The sequence below is a fragment of the Pelodiscus sinensis genome, chromosome 19 (assembly GCF_052426305.1).
Source record: "Pelodiscus sinensis isolate ZL-2025 chromosome 19, ASM5242630v1, whole genome shotgun sequence".
Taxonomy (NCBI): Eukaryota; Metazoa; Chordata; order Testudines; family Trionychidae; genus Pelodiscus; species Pelodiscus sinensis.
In genome coordinates this window covers 26,710,453-26,734,402 of record NC_143070.1, presented here as the reverse complement: position 1 = coordinate 26,734,402, position 23,950 = coordinate 26,710,453, and the positions used below count along the sequence as shown (strand labels likewise).

Genomic DNA, 23,950 nt, shown 5'->3' with positions numbered 1-23,950 from the left:
TGGGTGCACTGAGCATGCGCACCGAACTGAGCAAACTCAGTGTCCCTCGCTGTAGCCGCTGCCCTCTCTCTGCCCTCACTGCCTCCTCAGCTTTGCCCCCTCCTCTTCGGAGGTGTTTAAAATGATGAAGGGGGCAAATTGCAGGGGTGTGTGTGTCTGGTTCTGAGCATGGGGCAGAAATTTACCGGCTGGAGGCATCAATCTTCTTTTTTTAGCTGCAGAAGAGGGGCGAAATTTGAAAAATCAGGGGGGTGGGGGGTGGTAGCCTTGGTTAACCCCGGGCGGGGGGACACTGCCAGACCCTGTGCGCGGACAAAACCCCCGTTTAGGGAGGGGGAGCAAAGGTAGCAATTCCTGAGCAGTTGTACCGAATGTCATGTATGTATGACAGAAACTGTGACAGTCACAAAAACAGAGGGTTCACTTTTTGCCTATACACCGGCCCGGGCTCCGAGAAGCGGAAGTAGCCTCAGGCCGGGGGGCGGGGCCAAGCAGCGCCCGGTCTGAGCTAAGCCCTGGCGCTGGAGTCTGGTCGGAGTCACGGAGCTGCTGCGCATGCGCAGTCTGACGGGCCGCCCCGTTCTACTGCCGCGGTTGGGTTTTCGGCGGGTCCCGCCCATCGCTCCGCGCGCGGGCAGGGAAAGGGACCAGACTGCGCCGCGGTTACTGCGCATGCGCCGCGCTCCCTGAGCCGGGAGCCGTTGTGAGGGGCCGTTGGGACCGTTACTCGCTGCTGGGTGGGGGAGGGGCTGGGTATTGGGGCGCGCCCGTTGGGGGCGGGTCCAGCTGGGCGATGGCCTCTCCCACCGCTGCGGTCGCCCCCCCCCCCCGGGCTGTTGGCGCTTCCTGTTGCTGTGAGGGGGCTGCAGAGTGTGCGGGGGGGCGGATTTGAACACAGGGTGGGGAGGGCCCTGCCATGAGGGGCACAGCGATGGGGGGGCGGGGGAGGCCCAATGGAGACCCTGCTGGGGGGAGGCGAAGCTTTTGGGGCTTTTTTGATTTTTAAATTTGATGGGTTTTTTTGTCCTCAGTGCTGATGCCTCACGCCTCCCCCCCCCCCCCCCCCCCCCCCCCCCGGACCTGCTCCTCCATTGCTGAGCTCAGGAGAGTGACACGACCCTCAGCCCAGAGGCAGCCATGGCTGCAGAGAGCTCTGTGGAAAGTGTCCGGGAGGAAGCGCCGCGTCCCATCTGTCTGGAGGATTTCACAGCCCCTGTCACTCTGGAGTGTGGGCACAATTCCTGCCAGGCCCCCCTCAGCCCTCAGGGCAGAGACACTGAGCAGCAGGAACCCCTCCAGCCCAACCGGCAGCTGGCAAACATGGTGGAACTAGCCAAGCCGCTGAGTTTCCAGTCATCAAAGAGAGCAAGATGGGACGGGGTGTGTGGGGAGCACCAGAAGGCTCTGAAGCTGTTCTGTGAAGCGGATCAAACTCCCATCTGTGTGGTGTGTGACAGATCCCAGGCTCACATGGTGGTGCCCTTACAGGAAGCTGCCCAGGAGTACAAGGTACAGAGTGACTGTCCAGTGTGATGGGAAATAACATTGGGTTTTAATTACAGGCTAATTTCACTGACTGTTACCGGCCACAGATGTGAACCAACCAGTGTAAAGCAGTGGTCTCCAGCCTTTTAAAGTATCACTTTTTGAATTTAAGTGCAACCCAGGATCTACCTCAAACCCAAATACCCTTGCCCCACCTCCTTTGTGACCCTTTTCTGGGGCCCCATCTCTGCTCACTGCATCCCTTCTCCCTTCCCCATCCTTTCTCCCTTTCATCAAGCAGGGGGCAGAGGGTTGGAGTGCAGGAGGGGGTTCACACTCTGTAAGGGAGTTTGAGCTCAGGGGGCTCAGGGTTAGAGAAGAGGCTTGGGGTGCAGGAGAGGTACATGACTAGAACAGGGATTCAGGATACAGGCTCCAGCTGCACACTGCTTGCTACAGGTGGCTCCTCTGTGGTGGTGCAGTGGGGCTGAGGAAGGCTCGCCCCTGCACCACTCTCAAAAGCAGCCTACAGACTCCCTCTGTTTGTGGAGATAGACTGCAGGGTGGGAGAAGGAAACAGCTCCAAGGCAAAGGGCAGGAGATGTGCAGCAGGAGGGAGAGGGGGCAGCTGAAGTGCTGCACTTGATAGCCTCTTGGCCAAACCAGTCAAGATCACCTGTCAGAGGCTCCAAGATCTACCTGTAGATCCCGATCTTCTGGTTGGTGACCACTTCTGTAAAGCCTTCATGATTAAAGAGATGCAGTAAAAAGTAAATGTTCTGGCTTTGTGGCAACTTATGTCAAGTCTTTACAGATACCTGATGTGGGAAATGTTTCTCTGAGGCTCTAAATCCTTAAACCCAGCCCTCACTGGTGGCAAGAGGGGTGTTTGCACAAGGGAAGGTGTTAATAATCAGAGAGGTTTAGATTACAGGAGCTACAGGCCACTCTGTCAGTGAGCTGCCTTGGGACTGGAGAAGTGGAGGTTACAAGCTGTTACTGATTGGATGACCAGGAATAATAAGCTGTCATTTGCCTTACAGATCCTCAATGACCCTGCACAATACCCAGCACGGGGAAGTCCCTGCTCTGAGCAGGTCACAGTCCAGTTAGACAAACTGTGGGAAGGGAAGGTGGGGCAGCAAGTTGCTCATAGTCGCCAAACAGATCAGGGATAGAGTTCGGTCCCGAACCCTGGTCCAATTGTTAGACTACGCTGCTCCCTGTCCCTCAGCATCACTGAACAGTGCTGAAGTGTGGCTGTTAGGAGAAAAAGATGCCTCGATAAAGCCCTAGGCTCAGCAGGGAGAAGAGGTTTCCCACTGGGATGCTGAACTTCAGGGCTGCTCCATGAGGGGTTAAACTCTGATGCAGCAGCTGGCACTAGATGAGGTTGCTGGGCTGGATGCTGTGTGGGGCCCCGAGCACCTTCACTCCACCCATAGCAGGGTTTCAGGAAGCACGGGTCTATGCCAGGCAGAACTGGGATTCAACTGGATTGTAGCAAGAGTTCAAACTGGTTAACTGATGAGCTAATGTTTATCTGTACCAGTTACTGGTTAAACTCCCCACTGCCTCTGAAGTGCCCACTTGCCTCTGGCAGCTAACATCAGCCTGCAGCTGCCGCGAGTTCCCATTGGCCAGCAGTTCTTGTGGCCACCCCGGCAGACCTCGCAAGAGATCCCTGGCCCCAGGAGAGCCCCTTTCCGCTACCAACCCTGCCTGTCAGCCGGTTAAAAAATACTGACACTGATAAAATTGTAATCGGTTACGTGATTAGTATTGTTAACCACCTGCATCATTCTTTACGAAGGTGCCACCACCGATCTGTCCCCCATGCTCGTAGGTGTCCTACTGCATCCGCAGTCTCCTCCTGTGTATTTTTCTATGGACACAGCCATGTCCAGGGCTGAGTCCCTACTGGACAGAGGCAGAGCTCCACAAAACTGGGACTCTCCTAAAGGCAGACAAATAGGCTCCCAACATCTAATGTGGTTTGCCCTCGTGCTTATTTCTGTTTCTTCAGGAAAAACTGGAGACTCATTTGAAGACTCTGAGGAAGGGGAGAGAAAAGCTGCTGAGAAGGAAAACAACAGCAGAAGGGAAAAGCCAGGAGCATCTGGTAAGTGCTTGTGGCTATGGACCAGCAGGCACTGGCAGTGGGAGGGCTGTGTTAGGAGGCAGACTCCTGTGTGGGCTTGGTGAGGTTGGGCTTGTTTGCGTTTCTCCTGGATTATGAATCGCTGGCTGTAAAAAGGCCTTGAGCATCCGTGTCAGTGCATGAGTGCAGCTGGAGAAATTAGATGAGGCGGTTGTGAGGTTCCAGATTGACACTGTCAGGAACCTCTCTGTGCAGATTTCCCGTATCAGTGAGGGGATTGGTGAGCTGGAGGGGACATGTCAGAAGCCAGCAAGTGAATTCTTGCAGGTGAGACTGAGGGACAGACATCCCAGCTCCTCACACAGCGAAGAGGGGCTTCTGAATCACAAGTGCTCAGTCCCAGTTGTCAGATCTCAGTGTAACACCTTGTGCATTGCTGCCATGTGAATGACTCTTGTGCTTTGTAGAGTTACAGGCACAGATCTATTAGAGATGGCAAAGCCCCATTCACTCAGGGGATCCATGTTCCTGGGGCCAGGGCAGGGCCTCTCTTCCCAGGTTTTCAATATCCCTTCTCAGAGGTCCCCTGTGTGTGTCCAATGGGGCTGAGATTCTTTTCTGTGTCTTTTTTTCTAGGATGGCAGAAGCGCCCTGAGTAGGTACGTGGCTCTCACTCCCCTCACGCTGCACAGAGCAGGGAAAAGGCTTGGAGCGGATGTTAGCACCACATCTCCCCAGAGCTCTGCAGCCAGATGTTAGACATGAATATCTCTGACGCATTTAATTCTGAGGGTCTCATCCTCGCACTTTAGACTCTGGAATTCCCCATTCAGGATCAAGTGTTTCTTAGAACTGTCACCTCCCTGGGGATTGGTTGCCGCAGGACTGTGGGGTGGAACATGGGCCTGTCACTGCTGGGCACTGAGCACATTCAGCCCAGGACAGCAGGGATCAAGAGTCTGTCCCACTTGAGGGCTGTTTGGAGACCTGTGTGGATGGAGCTGGGTTGAGGGGAGCTGGTGTTTCAATCTAATCCCTAGTGGTCAGATTCCTTCAGCCCTTCACATGGGAACCTCCTGTCCCTCAGCATCTAGAGGCCAAGGAGTGAGTTGGCCATGGAGACTCTATTCCCCTTTGCACCCCCAGCCAGTCTTCCCAGGACAGAAGTGAAGAACAGAAATGGGATCTTTGAGGGGAAGGTTGCATGGCCATGGGATGTGTTGTCCCTGTTCTCAGGCTGCGAGAATTGGAGGAATTCTAACTCCAGGCCTGTTAGAGCTGAGACTTACTAGCCAGAACTTATCAGCAGTAAACGACATACAATCACATTGAATTGTTTCTGTCCAGGTGTGAGACGGGGCAATTTCAGCTGCCGGAAGAGATTTCCCCTGAACTGGAAGAACAAGTCAGAGGTTTCTCCCAGAGAACGATTGCTCTGTCGGAGACTCTGAGGGAGTTCAAAGGTACCTGGAAGGGATGGATGAGGGGAAAGCGGTTCAAGTATCTGAGACTATTGAATCTGGCCTCTGAAGCCAAACTTCCCCTGCCTCAATTCCCACATGGAGAATGATGGCCCCGTCAGTCTGCTCTCCTTAGAGACACTGAGCGAACAGACCCACCTGCTTGCAAACCCCTGGTTCTATCTGCAAACACTGAACCTCCCATTCAGAGATCAAAATGGCTAAAGTTACTGTGATGGCCACGTGTTCCGCCACCACAGCTCCAGGTTATGACAAGAGGCAGTAAGTGAACGGGAAACCAAGTGGAAGGGGATGAGGAGGGAAGAGTAAATCTCATTTTCAGCTTGTCTCTCCTGGGACAGGTGTGAGGCTGCAGGGATGTTGGCTCCATTGCTGGAAGGTGCCCGAGTGAGAGAGGAAATGAAAGTTTCAGACTCTTTCATACTAAATACCTGAGTGTGTCTCTTATAGAATTGAAATGCAGAGTTCAGAGTGGGACATTGTTATGAATAGGAGAGCCTGGAATCTCACCTCTCTTATCCCTTCCCCCACTAGACACTCTTCCCTCTGCACTGGAGAGAGCAAGAGGAAAATCGCTTGGAGCTTTCAGACAAGGTGAGTTTGCTGGTGGAAATTCTTTAAGTGATGTGAGAATTCCTGTGAAAACATCTTCATGGGATTGTCATTGGAGTTACCAATCAAACCCAGTGACCACGGTGCACACAGCCCTAAATCACCCAGTGATCAATGAGGAGCCCGAGATGTGCTGCATGGGGACCTGTGGACATTTGGAGAAACACTGGTCAATAGGTTTGTGATGCTAAAGGGGTGAAGTTAAAGCACAAAACGGACGGCACCTTCAGGCTCAGATTTCACTGCTCAGTCAGTTTCAATATGGGGTTGGTTTCAAACAATAAATAGGCTGAAAGGCTCCTTCACCCAAACTCCCTCCTAGACCCCTCTATCTGTCCTGTATCCCAAACCATTACCCCATGCATCCTCCTCCTCCCAGTGCCCATCCCAGATCCTCCATTTCCTGCATTTATGTCATGGAAGAGTGCAGCTCTCAGCCACTTTCCATTTGGCCACCCCATGAAAATGAATTACCCACCCTGTCGAGTGGATACGGCTCAGTGAGAGCCAATAACTGGAAGCTGAAGCCAGACTATTTTAGACAAGAAAAGAGGCACAAATGTTTGATAGGGAAGCGGTTTAGCTGCTTAAACAAATGAACAAAGAGCTGGTGGATTCTCCCATCTCTTGATGTCTTCAAATCACTGGGGGCTTTCTAGAAAATACACTGTGGGAAAACAGAGCTTTGTGCCTGGGTAACTGGACTAAGTGTAATGGCTTGTGCCACTGAGGGGGTCAGACTGCATAACTGAGGATATCTTCTGATCCCATGAATCTTAAGATCTCATCCTGCAAACACTCAGCGCAAGTGTTTAATAATAAGCACACGTATTTAATAATAACACCACCATTCAGATGCTTAACTTCACTGATTCTCTGTTTTGGAAAGGGATTATAACATCTCTGTGAGATGAGAGCAATGTTTGTGCTGCAAATCTGTGAATGAAGACTAAGGCTTTCAAATACAACAGCCTACATTTGGCCTATGTCCATGTTCAGGCAGATGAATATGTGGCTTGTTATCAGAAACTCTGGGTGCTGAGAACTATATCCCATTGTTGCAGATGCAGTAATCTTGTAACTCAAGCCAGGTGCAGAGAGAAATGAATATGGATTTGGAATCTAAGTCCCGTACGCTGTTAATGGAATGTCTAGACTAAAACTTTTGTCCACAGTGGTAGAATCTAACACGTGTGTCACGTCACTAGGGACAGAGTGTGGGGAGAATGGGGGTGTGGAAAGGATTAAAGCCCCTTCTGAAATGTCTCCAATTCACTTTCTCCCCCTGCCAGGCTGCAGAACACCCATGTCTGTCTCTAGCTCAGCCCCCGGCCTTCAGAGCCAGGGACAGGAAATGGCTGTGGCGGAGCTGGTTAGCTTCCAAGAGGTGGCTGTGTATTTCTCTGAGGAGGAATAGGCTTTGCTGGACCCAGGCCAGAGAGCCCTCTACAGGGATGTGATGCAGGAGAATTATGAGGCTGTGAACTGGCTGAGTAAGGATTCCTGTCCCCTCGGGTATCGGAAGCTGGGTGGGCGCTGAAGTAGCTGGGTTGGGTTTGGTTCAATATCATTCATTGTCTTTGCCCCCAATATCATGAGTATCTGCCCCAATAATCCTGGCTCTTCTGTGAAAGACTCTCCTCCATACTGCCTCCAAGGGAAAGCAGGTTGAGGGACGTAAGAGTGGAGCTGCTCTTTCCACAGCTAAGGTCTCAGTGCTCTTCCCCCCTATCTTGCCCATCTTATGCCTTGGCTGGAGGTGTGAGTAGAAGGGCTCAGGCAGGAACAGCAGGTACTAGAGGTCTGGGTCTGGCTCTTGGTTTGTCTGATCTTTGTGCCTGCAGGTTCCCCTTGTGGCAGTGGGCTGAGCCAGTGGAAGGTGGGTGCAGTTCCCTAAGTCCTTTCTGCCTGTAGCTAGTCTCTGTGACATGCTGTTCTTGCCAGTGACAGGGGCTGGATGCTGGTGCTGAGGGAGGGTGGATGAGGCAGTTCACGCTCTGAGTATTTTGTCCGAGGTAGCTCTGTAGTAGAGAAACGTGAGCAGAGCTCTCCTTGCATTTCAGGCACAGGTTGGGTTTCCTTTCAGGAGTTCAGCTTTATTCTCTCTGGGGTTCACTTGCCTCTGTGTGCAATGGAGATAAATCACATCATCTGTGTTGTGTTTTTAGAGTGCAATATTTTCGAGTAGGGACTTCTTCTTCCTGTGTGAATGTCTGGCTTCATGCTCAGGAAACCTGTGTTCAGTTCTCTGGCCATCACAGTCTTCCTGTGTGACCTTAATCAAGTCCCTTAAACTCTCTGTCTGTTTCTAGGCTGGCAAGATTTTGCACAAAAGTGGCTGCTTTTGTGCAAAAACTTGCCAGCTGTCTACACTGGCCGCTTGAATTTGCGTAAGAAAACTGACTATCTAATGTATGATTGTCAGCTTTTTTGCGCAAATACACTGATGCTCCCGCTCGGGAAAAAGCCCTCTTGCACAAATGCTTTTGCGCAAGAGGGCCAATGTAGATAGGTAAAAACTGTTTTGAGCAAAAAAGCCCCGATGGCGAAAATGGCCACCGGAGCTTTCTTGCGCCAAACCGCGTCTATATTGACACAGATGCTTTTGCGCAAAAGCATCTGTGCCAATCTAGACGCTCTTTTCCACAAATGCTTTTAACGGAAAAACTTTTCCGTTGAAAGCATTTGCGGAAAATCATGCCAGTCTAGACGCAGCCTCTGTGTGCAGTCACCTCTCTCTGCAATAGCTATTATAGTGTGTCCCTGTTTCTCAGGGCTGGGAAGGATACCAGCACTAAAGAGGGGTGATGCTTAGCTCCATTTGTGCACCCCAATAGCACAGTGGGGTCCTGATTTATACCAGAGTTCCCAGGTGCTGCTGTGATTGATAATTTTGCTTCCCACAGTGACTGCAATGCCATTAGAATTGCTGCTAGCGCCACAGAGCGTTGTTATGGCTGTTCAGGGTGGCTCTTTCTGGAGCTCTGATGCCAGCAGCACTGGCAGAGCCTGCGGCTTATCCATGCAGCACAGTTCAGGGTTGCCACTAAGAAAGATTCAGGCTCCATTTGGAGGCTAAGGCACTCGGCCAAGTTTATTGTGAAAAGGAGCAGGGTGCTAGTGTCCCAGCTCCTCAGGCACAGGTATAGTGAGACTTGTCCCAACCCAATAACGGTACCAATAAGTCAGCAGTGAGAATGCTGCCCCTCAGCCAGCATCAACATGCCCCTCTTGTGACTTCTCATACATTGACACAAACAAGATGCATGTTCCATGTGTTCTACCCCCTTAGCCTCCTGCCTGTTTATTTTGAACAAAACATCTGTATCCATTATCCTCTCATCCCGCTCTTGTGCACAAGGGTCAGTGTCTTTCTGAGCCTTCTCTTAGGACTGTTTTTCCAGCTACTGTGGAGATGTGTGTTGATTGGCCTCTTCCTGCTCAGGAATGCGCTTTCCTGGTTAGTTGGTCCCCAGTGTTCCACCATTCTGCCAAAGCCCAGCCTGTTCTAGTTCAAAAAGAATGGACATACACAGCTGCAAGAAACCTTTTGCGAAGTGTGCTGGGTGCCACGTCAATGGGAATGTTCTGATGTGATGACTATGATTATCTTATTTAACAGCAGTAGCACAGTGATCTCCATGGTCATGTCCCAGGTGGATCTTCTGAACAGAAAATGAAGTTCCAAGAAGGGGTGGGCCAAAGCTGAGGGAAACACACTCACAAGGTGTAAAGGTGATAGATTCTGTGCAGCCCTGGAGGGGCACCAAATCAAAGGCCAGGCTGGCCACAAGAGCCAGACTGGGAAACCACACAAAGGCTGCTGCTGGCAGAGTAGAATGGAGGTTGCAGAGGGGGAGCTGAGCAACAGTCACAAGCACCAGGGAAGCAGCACGGCCCAGCTCCGCCCTGGCTTGCCCCAACAGAAGCCCAGCGCCACCCTGGGCAGCCATGGGAATGGCAACTGTTGTGGGCAGCTGGCAGGGCCCACCCATACACAGGCCGTTGGGATCAGGAGTGTGACACATAGGCAGGGCGTGAAGCAACCAGCCAAGGATTCACTTAGATGCTCAGGCAACTTCCTCTGCCTCCTCCTGGCCCAAGTAGAACATCTGAGCCAAAGATCAGGGCAAGCCCAGCCCACCAGCCAGGGGTTTTGTGGGCAGAGCTTGGGGAGCTAGAGATCTGCTGGGTCCTTCATCTCCAAGTTCTAGTGACCTGCCATGTGGCAGCTGCTGTCTGAGCCCTACCTGGGGACTTTGGTGTCACACCTTCATGCCCTCACTAGAGCTCCCCTTCTGAGCAGTGTGTTCCTGTCCAACTGTGGGATTCCGGGCGGATAGACCGGGCTGTGAGGGGGTCTGAGTTGTACCCTAGAGAGTGCAGCAGAGCGCTTAGCTGCCCTGGGGAATGAGCTGGGCCATTCCCAAGATGGGTGAGTGATGCATCTTTACTGCAGGTGAGTGTGTCCTGGGATCTTGTACCAGCCAGAGCCCAGTCTCTGCAAGGTGGGGAACGGAGCCTCTCTGGGTCGGTGACTCGGATCCTGGCTCTGAAAGCAGGAATGGCAAAGACCTTAATGAACAAGATCAGCACTTGGTTTTTTGTTCTTCAAACAGCATTTCCAGTCTCTGAAACTGATGTGATCTCCTGGGTGGAGCAAGAGGAGCTGCGGATCCCAGATCCTCCGAGCTGTGAGGAAGGGGAGATCATCAGCAACACCCAGACAGGTGAGCAATCAGTTAAACTGACTCAGAAACCAATTTCTGTCTCCTTATAGCAGATGTAACTTGTGTGTTTTCATGAAGTCTGACTGACTGTTCAGCTTGTCTTCAACTCCAGTAAGAGTGTGGTGAGCGAGGAAAGGCTGGGTTCTCTTCTCTGTGGACAGGTTGTGAAGGAGGACAACGAACTCAGCTCATGATAATTTGACCATTATTTGAGCGTGTGTCCCCTTTTCTATTCCTCTTTTAGAGTTTCCTTGCAGTTCATCGTGGAGAATAACTCCTGTCTGGATCATTCCTCTATTCCAACAGGTGACGGGACACTGACTGAGAACCATGAAAAGAGTCTTCAGCAGGAAGAACTGGAGCAAGTGTCTCCATGTGGACTATTATTGAGACGATCTGAAGGACATGTTTTCCAGATACGTGAGCAAGGAGAGAGCTGTGAGAGTCAGCATAGCCCAGAAAAGCAGCAGGGAAATCATCTAGGAGAGGGACAGGGTACCTCCAGGAGCACACGGGAGAAAAGAAACACAGAAACCGTCCAACAGGAAATCCCCCATCAACAGTCACCCTGCACGTGTAGTGACTGTGAAACTCTTACTGAACATCAAAGGGTCCATACGGGAGAGAAGCCCTTCAAGTGCTCTGACTCTGGGAAAAGCTTCAGTGAGCACTCACACTTTACAAACCATCAGAAAATACATACAAGAGACACACCCCATAACTGCTCTGACTGTGGGAAAAACTTCAGTACAAACTCACACTTGGTTATCCATAGGATGGCTCACACAGGAGAGAAGCCTTTCAATTGCTCTGACTGCGGGAAAAACTTCAGTACAAACTCACACTTGGTTATCCATAGGATGGCTCACACAGGAGAGAAGCCTTTCAATTGCTCTGCGTGTGGGAAAAACTTCAGTCAGAAGTCAAACCTTGTTACCCATAGGAAGAGCCACACAGGAGAGAAACCCTTCACTTGCTCTGACTGCGGGAAAAACTTCAGTAGTAGCTCATACCTTGTTGCCCATAGGAGGAGCCACACAGGGGAGAAACCTTTCAATTGCTCTGACTGCGAGAAAAGCTTCAGTCAGATTTCAACCCTTGTTAGACATAGCAGGACCCACACAGGGGAAAAACCCTTCTACTGCTCTGACTGTGGGAAAAGCTTCAGTAGTAATGGAGAACTTATTAACCATTGCAGGATCCACACAGGAGAGAAACCTTTCAATTGCTCTGACTGCGGGAAAAGCTTCAGTCAGAAGTCAAACCTTGTTACCCATAGGAAGAGCCACACAGGAGAGAAACCTTTCCATTGCTCTGACTGTGGACAAAGCTTCAGTTTCAGCTCAGACCTTGTTAGACATAGGATTACCCACACAGGAGAGAAACCCTTCAGCTGCTCTGAGTGTGGGAAAAGCTTCAGAAGAAGCTCACACCTTCTTAACCATAGGAGGACCCACACAGGAGAGAAACCCTTCACTTGCTCTGACTGCGGGAAAAACTTCAGTAGTAGCTCAATTCTTGTTGCCCATAGGAGGACCCACACAGGAGAGAGACCTTTCAATTGCTCTGACTGCGGGAAAAGCTTCAAAAGAAACGCAGACCTTGTTATCCATAGCAGGATCCACACAGGAGAGAAACCTTACAGTTGCTCTGACTGCGGGAAAAGCTTCAGTCGCAGCTCAAGCCTTTTATACCATAAGAGAACCCACACAGGAAAGAAACTTTTCAATTGCTCTGACTGTGGGAAAAGCTTCAGTCAGTGCTCCTGCGTTACTAGCTATCAGAATACATACAAGAGTGTCGCCTTATAAAAGCTCTGATTGCAGAAAAGGCTTCAAACACAGGTCAGACTTTGTTAAAGATTAAACAGTCCACAGAGGGGAGAAAACCATTCAGTTATTCTGACTGTGGGGAAAGCTTCAGTCAGAGCTCAAATCTTCTTAGCCTTTGGAGGAGCCACAGAGGGGAGAAACATATAACCTGAGTTCCCTTTAAGCTGCCTGGCCAAGTGGCTGTGGTCTCAGAAGACCTCTCTGGAAGGGCCTCCTGGGGTACTGACCTGGCCACTGCCACTCACCTTTCTACTCTCTGGGGCTTCTCACCACCTGGTCCTGCTGGTTCAGCTCCTTAGTCTCCCCTGAGCTGAGATTCCTGCCCCCACCCCCGCCTCTGAGCAGTGCTACAGATGCTGAACCTCTTCAGGTCTGAGGAGAGAGCAGTTTAGGGCCCAGCTTCCTGGGATAGCACTCCCCAAATGGGATCAAACCCCAAAGAATGGGGTAAGCCCCATTTAGTAATGAAAGGGGAAAGTGCACACGGATTGCTCCCATAGGTAGTAATTGTTTACACTGGGCTTGATAGTAAGTAAAAGTGGTTTTATTAAGTACAAGCTCTGTGAGTTAAGTAGTGATAAGTGAGAACAGGCAGAGCAAAGCAGGTTACAGACTCAAAGGTAACAAACAATGTTTTGTTAGTGCTCCACTGAAACTTCAGTACAAACTTTTACAAACTCCCCCTAAAACCTCTTTCCCAGCTACCCCTCCAAACCAGGGCTCTCCCCCACCCTGGGGTCTTTGGCTCCTTCCTTCAGATGCAGCCTGGTCAAAAGACCAAGTCTTCCAGGTGGATGTTATTTCCAAATAATGGCTTGCGGTGTAGACATGCACTGTAATTCCGAAATAAGGCTGCTGTGTAGATGCACCCCAAGGGTCACTGACCAGTGGCCTGGGCTCCCCATACTCAGGAATCCCAGTGTGGTTTCTGTGGTCCTAAGTCCGGCGTCTGAGGGCTGCAGGAGAAAGACCTGGTGTGGACAGGGAAATCCCAATGAACCTCCCAGCAGAGTGTGACTGGTCCCATCTCAGAGCCCTGGTTCCATCTCTGGGTATAGTTCCTGCTGGGCTTTTCTGGACTACTCCAGATCATTTGTTCAGGTGAACTTGTGTTTTTGTTTTAGTACAATGACCTATAGAACTTTTTAACTAACACAGACATGTAATGCGGCAAGAAATAAAGCAGGTTTAGCCACTGCAGAAGAAAACGAGTAAGTTTATTTATTTCCTAGATTCTGAGGCTTAAAAGATTTCCTTATGTTTCACTCTTATAAATGTGAACGTGTTGAATAACCTACCCTGTGTTGTGGGTTTTGTCTGTCTGTGAAGGCCATCGGGTCATGCACTTTGATCTCTGGTTAGTTAGATGTGCAGACAGCACAACACAAACGAGAACATAACAGAATAAAAGCGGCGAGGAGTCCTGTGGCACCTTATAGGCTAACTGAAGTGTTGGAGCATAAGGTGCCACAGGACTCCTCGCCGCTTTTGCAGATTCAGACTAACACGGCTACCCCTCTGATAACTTACCAGAATGTTCATTGTATTTTAACCATATGCTAGCCTTTGCCATAAGCTCTGTGTGCAGTTTAAGCAATGACTATGGTCAATATATCTCAGTGGTGGGGCTGGAGCAAAGGAAGATGGGGGGGGCATGACAGTTGCCCTGACATGGTGACATCCCCCCCACCTCCCAGAGATGCCCCTGTCTGTAGGTTTCTAATCTCCCAACCAAAACTCTCCAGGCCAGGTACAGCTGAGCTGGGCTAGCTACAGCCTGGCCACTGGGCTGCTATCTCAGTGCAGACATACCCAGAAAGATTCCTTTTGAGTTGGTGTCTCAGGGAGTCTCTCCACTTTCCTGCCCCCCATATGTGAGTGCTGCTCTCTGGGGGTGCCTGGGAGAGTTGGGCTGGTTGCAGGGTTCTTGCACCCTGGGCAGCGGGCGCGTGCTGCATGCACATCTCTGCCCCAGGGTGGCAACCTATGGGGGCACCTGATGCGGCATCCCTTACCCCTTCAATCAGGTGCTTTCATAGGTTGGCACCCCTGCTAGCCCATGCGTTAATCCGGCCCTGGCTGGGGTGCAAAGTGCCAGGCTGAGGGGGGTGGAGATGGGGACAAGAGTTTCTTTGTTTCTCCTTTGCAAATAAAGCAGATGGTTAGTTTCTCCCACTCCTGAGCTATGTCTACACTCATGGCTTCTTGCACAAGAACATCTTGTGCAAGGGTTCTTGTGCAAGAAAACATTCACACTGCCATCTGCGAGCTGTGCTTTTGTGCAAGAGCGCCCATGGCAGTGTAGGTGCTCTCTTGCGCAAGAAAGCTCTGATGGTCATTTTAGTCATAGGGCTTTCTTGCACAAGAAATCCCTGCCGAGCGTCCACACTGCCCTCTTGAGTAGGAGCTCCTGCGCAAGAGGGCTTACACCTGTTAAAAAAGAGCGTCGCTCTTGCGCAAGGAGCCCTCTCTTACCACGTGGTACTGTAAATTTCCTTGAGCAAGAGCAGGCAGGCAGTGTGGACACTGCTGATTCTTGCCCAAAAACGGCTGTACTTGTGCAAGAAGCCACGAGTGTAGACATAGCCCTGGTGTCCTTTGTTCTGCAGTAACTGGCTCCCACCATCCCATGGCTGCTACCGGAGATCCCCAACTGGGAACCCCTCTTCTGGAGGCTGGGGCTTGTGCTGTTCTATGCAGGAAATCCAGGGCCGGATTAAGGCATGGGCTAGCTGGGCAGCTGCCTGGGGCGCCTGATATAAGGGGTGCTGTGCAACCCTTACAGCTGATAACTGCCTTCAGGTGCCACGCGCCCGTATTGCAAGCTGCAGCAGCTCCCACCAGTCACCCTACAGCGGCCGCCCAAGACAGGGGCTGTGTTAATCCCCGCAGCACTGGCCAGCAGCACCCTTCCCCCCACGGCTACGAGGCCCTTGCACGGTCAGGCTCGGTCTGCTCTCTGTGGCACCAGGCTGAGCACCAGCAGCGGTGGCCAGGCAAGGCACATGCCTCCTGCCACCGCCAGCTCCGTGCGCCCTCTCCCACATTCCGGGCAAGGGCTGGGCCATGCTTGCGCCCTTCCCCAATGCAGGGTGCAATTAACCTGACTACCCAGGGTGCTGGAATGGCTCTGTCTGGCCCTGAGGAAACCCCCTCCGAGGGGGAAGCAGGGATGTTGCTGTGGTGTCCCTGAGAACAGTCAACCCACTCTTCTGTTGACCCAGCGGGCAGCAGCCTCTGGCTCATTTCACCTTCCTCACCTGGGCGGGGACATGGCTGGGAGTGAGGGTGTCCTGTTTCTCAGGGGGTTCTGACCAGTGGGCTGGGACCGGGCTTGGCAGAAATCTTTCCCAGAGACACACAGGCTGGAAAGATGTTTGTGGGGAAGCATTTTGTAAATGTCGATGGATGTAAACGGTTCCTGCAAGTGAGGGGTTTGAAGCTTTCATTGAAAAATTTCCTCTGCCTTTTGTTTCTGCTCCCTGGTGTTATCCTATTTGTCTGCCATGCAAAAGGTCTGTGTCAAACCCAGGTGGAAAGAGCCCCCCCCCTCTTTCTCCATTCAATTCCTTCTCTGCACCCTCAGGCCCACTCCAGTCTCTCACACAGCCCCAGCTGCTTTGCCTTCTGCCCCGGTGTGTACCCTTCCCTGGTGCTATAATACCATGGGAAGGGATCCTTTGCCAGCTTCTTAACTAGTAGCTCATTTAGGGCATGTTTACACAGCAGGGCAAAAGTCAAACTGAGATACACAACTTCAGCTACTTGTTTGTGTAGCTGAAGTCTGAAGTCAAAATAGCTTAACTTGGCTTTGGGTGCTATTGACAGGAAGAGACCTTTCCCTTTGACTTCCCTTACTCTTCATGATATGGGGGTTACTGGAGTCAGAGTAGGAAGCCTGCCAACTTGTACTTAATTAGAAATAACAGCTTGCTGTGTAGACGGCTACATTTCTATCACTATTCTGCTGTGTAGACAGGCACTTTATTTCCAAATAGCTCTCCAGTGCAGACATGCTCTTATTGTCCCATCACAGAGCTGATGCCAAAGGACAGGAAGCTTCAGAGTACTGAAGGGGAGCAATCAGATACTGAGAGGGGGTTTTTTCCCCCCCTTCTTTCTTGGGGGAAATTTGTTTCTGCTCTCCTATGAGGCTGGACATGTTAGTTAGTGTCCTTCCTCCTGGGTTCTACTAGAGAAATCAGAGACTTTTCCTACCTGAGAGCTGGAGAAAGCTAAGACTGAATTGCCTTGTATGCAGAGAATGTAACTGAAGGGAGGGCATTGTCTAGCATGGGGCTTGAACCTATGACTCTGAAATTAAGAGTCACATACTCTACCAACAGAGCTAGCCACTCTGTGTACAGTGTCCCTCCTGCAATACCCTGTCACAGGATAGAGGATCAGTGTGTTCTCAAATGCTTGATTCAAGGCTCTGTCCTGTCCCCAGTGGGGCGCTCTGGTCTGTGTGGGGAGGCCTGGGCACACTGGCCTTTTACCACAAGAATGGCCCCATTTCAGTCTCTCAGGTAACAGGAGAAGAGTCGGTAGCAGAAAGGGAAGGTCCCCTGAGTGAAACCAGGCAGAAACGCCATGTCTCACGTTCTGCAGCAACCCTTTCTGCCCTGGCAGGCGTTGCCCCTTCTCCCACTGGTCTGGGCCTGGCATCCCTCTCCTACCAGCACCACAGAAAGCCCCTTGGCGTGAGCCTGGGAAAGCTAGAGGCTTCAGGCCTGTCGCCCCCGAGACGCTTGTGCCTTGGCCTCCTCTGCCCATGGCGGCCGGCTCTCCCGGCTGCCCCCTGTGCGCTGCTGGCCAAAGGAGGCAGCAAGGCAGGAGTGGGGAGAAGAAGCAAGTCCCACTGAGGCTGACAGCTCGGGCTTAAGCCTCCAGCCCCAGCACAAAACCTTCAGCCTGGCCTCTGTTGCTCCCTCCTCAGAGGGGAGGAGGAAGCCCTGTTGCCTCAGGCCGGGGGAGGTGACAGGAGGCCTCCTCTCACAGCCTTACGCTTTGCTTCCATGCTGGCTAGGGTTGCCAGGGGTCCAGTTCTGAACCGGACTGTCCAGTATTTGAGCTTTCTGTTCAGGAAACAAACTGAGAAAGTGTAAATGAGGAAATAGAAATGTCGGGTATTTTCTAAATAAGCTGTAATGTCGATTGTGAGGTAGTGTCAAGTGAGTCCAGTATTTCTGTTGAATCATCTGGCAACCCTAATGCCGGCAATCGCAGGGGCCAGGAAGCTCCCTGGCTGGCCGCAGCCTCAGCCACTTCCTGCTTCATGGCCCAGGCCCAGGCAGGTCTCTGTGGGGCCCCGAGACATTTGTTTTGCTGTTGTCCAGGTGCAGGGGGCCCAGATTCTGCAACACTCACAGGCCCCACAGGAGGGGCCTGGTTTGATGCTTCACCCCACAGCCTGGCAACAAGCCCCCAAACTTCTGCTGTGTTCTGAGAGCCCCATGTGCTGTGTGAATTCTGTGGGGCAGGTTATGTCAGGCCTAGGCACAAGCAGGGTTCAGAACCAACCCGCAAGTAAGTCCCCGCTCAAGAGGATTGAGCAGTGTCCTTTGCCAGCAATGTTAGTCCAGCCATGTAAGTGTCCCACTCACGTGCCCAAACTTTCTCTGACCCCCACTCACAGTTGCTGCCCTTGCTCAGGGCAGATAAGATCTCAGGGGTGGTTTTCAGTCCCGGAGACTTCAACCCAAACCCTGAGACACGGGGGTTTCTAATCCAGACGATCAATGTTTGCTTCACTTTTCCCTCCCTCCAGCAACACTAAATCTCAAGGTAAACTCTATAGTCCCAGCGGCTGGGGGAGATGTGCATGTTAGAGCCTCTGCCCACTGAGCTGTAGCTTTCTGTGCCCAGGGAGCCAGACATCACCAGGGCTAGAGGGAAATGGGGAATGGCTGCACTTTGGGAGTCAAAGGTGTTGTCTGGGACCATAGAATAGAACAGTTTCACCAGGCTTTCCAAGGAGAGCACCATGGCTTAGCTGGCTAAAGCACCTGTCTTGTAACCAGGAGATCCTGGGTTCAACTCCCAGTGATCCCTTTCTGTGGCCTTTGTTCACATTTTCTTATGTCTTCCTGGGACACAGAAGAGGCCTCCCCTGTTCACCCAGGGAACTACCAATTCAGGAAAAGGCTGATTGGGGAGGAGCATTGGGAAGAAGAAAACCACAAGCCTGGAACGGGTACAGAGGCTGCTGTGGCTGTGACTGGCACCGGCAAGGCAGGGCTCTTGCTGCAATTGCTGGGACAGAAAAGCCAGGAACACATGCCTTTGTGATGCCCTGGGGTGGGCGGGGGTCAGCGCCCAGAGATCCTGCAAGTGCAAAGCTGCTACAGCCATGGAGGGTGACTCTTTTCCCCTCCCAAGGGATGGGCAATGGCAACATGTGGAGCAGCTGGGAGAAAAGATCCATGGCTAAGCTGGTCAAGGCACCTGCCAAGTATGGGGGAGGCAGCCCCCAGTGGTGTCTGGCTAATGTGTCTGCTTTTCCTACCATCCCTCAATATGTAACTGGTGTCGGCTTCCTTCAGTTGAGCTTGGCCATGTCCCCACAGCGGGAAGCCAAAGGGAGCAAAGAGCAGGAGTACTGGAAGCTGGTGGGGGTGTGCTCTGGGTTTGATTTAGTGAGTCTTAGTTTGACTCGTTGAATCAAGTTCCAGAAGATTGATCACAGCAATTCCTCTCCAGCTGGACGTGGTTCTTGTTCTTCTGTACAGAACAGCCAATGGGCGTTCAGATCTCCCCCTTTCTCGACTGACAGGAATAGAAACCAGACACCCAGCAGGTTTGAGCTGGTTTCAGTTGAGGGACCCGTCTGCCTGGTTTATGTTCATTGGCACAAGAGCACACGAGGGGTTTGCTGACATTTTAACAATCCCTGTTCAATCGAAAGCTAAGACATGACATCTGGAGGTGCAAATGCTTCACTTAGGATAATCAACTTTTGAAGGAGGCACATGACATTGAACCAAGTACTGGCCCCCCAGCATTCACTGTGATGAGGCCATAATATGTGAAGTGCAAATTTTCACTGATCCCATCCTCTGGGTGGAATTCCACCTCTCCCAGAGTTCACTGCAGGGTATGGGTTCCCAAATTGGGGGTCGTGCCCCCCCAGAGGGTGTGAAGAAATTCCAGGGGGGGCATGAGGTGACCCAGCCCTCCCCCCATCAAGCTGGTTTTTTTTTTTTTTTTTTTGCTATTTTGGAGAGAGGCATGAGGGTTTTTCAAAAATCAAAAAGGGGGGGGGGGGGCGTGATGCCAAAAAGTTTGGGAACTTCTGCAAGGGGACAGCTCAGGAGGGACTAAAAATCACTGCTCTAGATGAGGTTTGCACTCCCAACCTCTGCATATCTCCTATGAATACTGTCACATAAGTACTGTGCGCTGACCCATTGCACCACTGGAACAAGTATTTAAAACATTTCTTCAAAGTCCTTAGATTGAAAAAGTCAAGAAGCCCCAAGTGGAATTGAAGTTTCTGCCTGTGCCCTTGTTCTTTCTTTTCACAGACAGAGCCAGGGGGCTCCGCACATCCAGAGACCCCTCCCTCTTCCTCTGTGGTCTCTGAAATAACCCACCCTAGTGGGGCACAAAGCTGCTGGAGGCCAGAGCACTAGAGATGAGTTGCACGTGGGTTAGTGCTCCCTTTGCACGTGAGAGGTAGCAGGATTCACTCCCATCTTCTCCCACCAGTTCGCTGGTGCTGAGGGGCCGGCCCCTTTCCTGCTGCCCCAACTCTCATTCCCACAATGCACTTTGTGCAGGGGCTGTTAGTCTTTGTCCCAAGGCATGTGGCTGGGAGCCAGGACCCTTCCCAAAATATACAAATCTTCCCTCCCTCCCCTATTCTGCTCACACTCTGGCTGCCTCCAGCATAGGCTGAGCTCAGGGGTAAGATGGGCCACCTGCCCTGCAGCTGTGATGGCATCAGGCACCTGAGCACAAGCCTGCTCAGTCAGCTCCATTGGGCCTGAGACCAGGAAAATTGCCTTTGGTGAACCTCAGGACAAGGAAGCAGAAAAGCCTGAGGACCTCCCAGCAACCACCCCAGCCCCTGCAGGTCCCACTGAGATTTGAACTCCATGGGACCTAGATGATGGTGGGGGGAGGGGGGTGCTGTAGACACCTGGGACACTCAGGTCTCAGACTGGCCTCTGCTCTCCTGGCTTCCCTCCGGCTGCTTCATCTCTCAGGACTCTCTGGCTACATCTACACGGCACAGTTATTTTGGAATAAGCTCTTCTGGAATAGTTATTTCAAAATAGCACGTCTACACTGCAGGGAAACCTCAAAATGAGTCCGAGGAGGCTTCCCTAATGTAGACAAGTTTTCTCCATTATGGAGCCCCAAGAAGAATAACTTAGAATGGCCCTGGGAAGGGGCTATTTTGAAATAGCAGAAGTGGAGCATCTACACAGGCCTCATTTTGAAATAGCTATTTTTCTTCGTACAATGAGGTTGACAGAAGTTGGAATTAGCCGTCTGTTATTTCAGAGTTATTTCAAAAGAAGGGAATTGCTGTGTAGACTCTTGCATTGTTATTTTGGAATAATGGCCATTGTTGCAAAAGAACTTTTCTGTGTGGACATAACCGCTGTCCTGCCCCAACTCTGCTGCTTTCAGGACAAACTCCTTGTTAGGACCAGTCACACCCTGGGGTCAGTGAGGGACCGTCTCACCTGACATGTGTTGTCTACAAAAGCCTCTTGTTCCCTGCCCAGTTCTCAATACTGGCTGCAGACACGTGTTTCACATGAGGGTGTAGCACACTGTTTGACTGTAGATCAAGTAGTCCTTTATTCAAACCCAAGTGCCCCCTGTAAGTGTGTCTATTTAATGGAGACATTCACCTTTCCTGGACTTCCATTGTACGTGAACTCTTTAAATGAATATAAACCCTTAGACTACATCTACATGACAGGTTTCTTGAGAAAAACTGTTCTTGCACAAAAATGTGCACATCATCTACACTGCATTAGTGTTCTTGCACAAGTAAATTTACAGTACAGGCAATCCCCGGGTTACGTACAAGATAGGGACTATAGGTTTGTTCTTAAGTTGAATTTGTATGTAAGTCGGAACTGGCTCCAGATTCAGCTGCTGCCACTGAAACTGACCAGGGGCTGACTACAGGAAGCCCTAGGCAGATTTGCTCTGCCCCCAGCTTCCTGGAATCAGCCTGATCAGTTTCAACAGCTGCTGAATCTAGAGCCTGGGACAGAACAGCTGGGGCGCTGCCTGGTAGGTTCCCACAGGACCAACCCGGCAGCACCCCAGCTGCTCTACCCAAGGCGTCCCGCAACAACAGCCTGGTCTGCTGGGGGGGGGGGGGCGCACTAGCTGAGCCCCCTCCCCCCCAGCAGACCAGGGAGACCCGAGCAAAGCCGCACAGGCGGAGGGACCCCGCCGCCCATGTGGCTTTGCTCCTTTGCCCCCGAGCAAAGCCGCACAGGCGGCGGGATGCTGCCTGTGCAGCTTTGCTCCTGTCTCCCTGGTCTGCTGGGGGGGTCCAGCAAAGCCACTGGACCCCCCCCCCCCCCAGCAGACCAGGGACACCCAAGCAAAGCCGCTGCCTGGGCCATCGGATCTTTTTTGCGCAAGAGAGCATCTACACTGGGCATGGAAGCTCTTGTGCAAAGGCACATGCCAATGTAGATGCTCTCTTGCGTTAAAGAGTATTTGCACAATATCATGCCAATGTAGACGTAGCTCAAGTGCGCTGCAGAGAAAGCCCTTGCGTGCTAAAGGGCCTCAGGGAGCCCAGAGCAGTGGGATCCCCTCAACACACACATACAGTCCCAGCCCCAAGCCTCCCCCACATCCCTAATCCTGTGCCCTGACTTCTCTACCCTCCCCCATCCTCACCCCTGCCCTGAGCCCCCCCCCACTCACACACACCCCAAATCCCTGCCCTGAGCCGCCCACACTCCACTCTTGAATTTCTTACAGGTACTGTCCTATCACAACTCCCCCCTTCAACTTCCTGCCTCAAGGCTCCCCCCGCCCAAGGGGTGGTGCCTTAACAATTGTCTGCCCTGAGGATTCCCACTGGGCAATGAGATTGGCTGCTGTCATACGACAGGATCCTGGGCTAGTTGAGCAACTGGCGTGGCCCAGTCTGGTTGCTTTGATGCTCTGTTTGGCTGTTCTTGTCCCCTCTGGGCAATGGACAGTGGACCCCCCCCATCCTGAAGTGGACATAAAATGGCCTGTGAAAGGCTAATGTGGGTGAGCCTGGGTTTGGTTCCCAGTCAGGGCAATCAGTATCAGCTTTCCCATGACAGCTGCCTAGTCATTGCGAGAGTGGCCTGGGCAGGTTCCTGCCACAGAGACACGTCCCAGAGCAGGACGGATGCTCAGACTGACACTGAGTGTTGCTCAGCGCTGGGGTGAGACAGGGAAGGATAAAAGGGTCTAACGGTGCCTGCAGCCTTTCAGAACAGCCCCTGGCCCCACCACCACATCCCAGCTCTTTCCTCTGCCCTCACTGGGCACTGCCTGGACTCAGGCCTCCCTGGTGCCAGCCTAAGGGCTCTGGGGAGACATGGTAGCTGTGTGGCTGGGCTGCTGCACAGTTTAGGGCAGGGGTGGGCAATGAGTTTTCATGGGGAGCCACTCCCAGGGCTGCACTTTTCCATGCTATTAACGGGGGGAGGGGTTTGGGATGCAGGTTGGGTGCAGACAGGAGCATGGGGCAGAGGACAGGGGTGCAGGAATGGTTGCAGCGTGTTGGATTGTGACCTGGGGCAGAGAATTGGGGTGCAGGATCTTGGAGGGGTGTGCATTCAGGGAGGCAGAGGGTTTGGTTTATGTGGGGTACCAGTGGGTTGAGGGAAGGGAGGGGCTGGGGTGCCAGAGGCAGGCTCTGGCTGGGTGACTTACCTGGCTCACTCCCAGCCAGCAGCCCAGCACATTTCACAGGCAGCCTTCCCTGCCCCCACACAGGCTGCAGGGGCCATGTGGGTCGGTGAATAGGAGCCTGAGTGGAGGGGGGGTGGTGCTTTACATGGCTAGAAACCAGCCAATGGGATTGTGCCGGGAGCAGGGACACTAACAGCGCCACTCAGCTCTCAAGGTTCGTCTACACAGTGGGCTTGTTTTTCAATAGCTTGTTTCAAATTAGCACGTCCACACTGCAGGGAAGCCTCGACTTAGTGCCCCCGCAGGCACTGGGGAGTAATTATTTCGACTGGCCCTGGGGAGGAGCTATTTTGAAATAGCTGCAGTGGAGCATCCACACTTCGGCTATTGCAAAGTAGCTATTTCGGAAGAGGCGCTATCCCTCGGGCAATGGGGTTTGCAGATTTGGAACTAAGCCGTGGTGGCTTTTGAGTTGAATGAGGAGGAAGAGGGAGGGGCCACTGCAGGCACCTGGGCCTCTGCTTGCAAAAACAAAAAAAGTAACCTACAGGTTACTGGAAAACATGGGTACCAATTCCACTACCTCTCACATGCAAAATGAGCACTCTGTCACTTGAGCTAGTTCCTCACCTGTTTGCAGACTTAAGCTTTAGGAGACTCTAAGTCGAGGTAGAGCGTCCACTGGCGGCTTCTTGAGCAACAACTCTCCCCCTGAGTGAAGACAGGGCCTAATGGTGCAATTAGTTATATGCAGACGCTAACAGCCCCACTGCTGGTAACTCACAGAGGCCCTTGTTGCCCTAGGAAGGGGTGTGGCCAAAACACAGGCCT

General features: G+C 52.1%; 1 protein-coding gene across 1 annotated transcript; it reads left to right on the top strand.

Moving 5' to 3' along the window:
• The first annotated feature begins 1,050 nt into the window (after window positions 1–1,050).
• Window positions 1,051–13,416, top strand: LOC142821599 (uncharacterized). Its single transcript, XM_089770989.1, has 7 exons — window positions 1,051–1,509; window positions 3,512–3,607; window positions 4,223–4,245; window positions 4,934–5,049; window positions 5,602–5,661; window positions 10,299–10,409; window positions 10,716–13,416. Exons 1-7 carry the CDS (start codon window positions 1,138–1,140, stop codon window positions 12,218–12,220), a joined length of 2,283 nt encoding a protein of 760 aa, XP_089627115.1. The 5' UTR covers window positions 1,051–1,137; the 3' UTR covers window positions 12,221–13,416.
• Window positions 13,417–23,950: the final 10,534 nt, after the last annotated feature.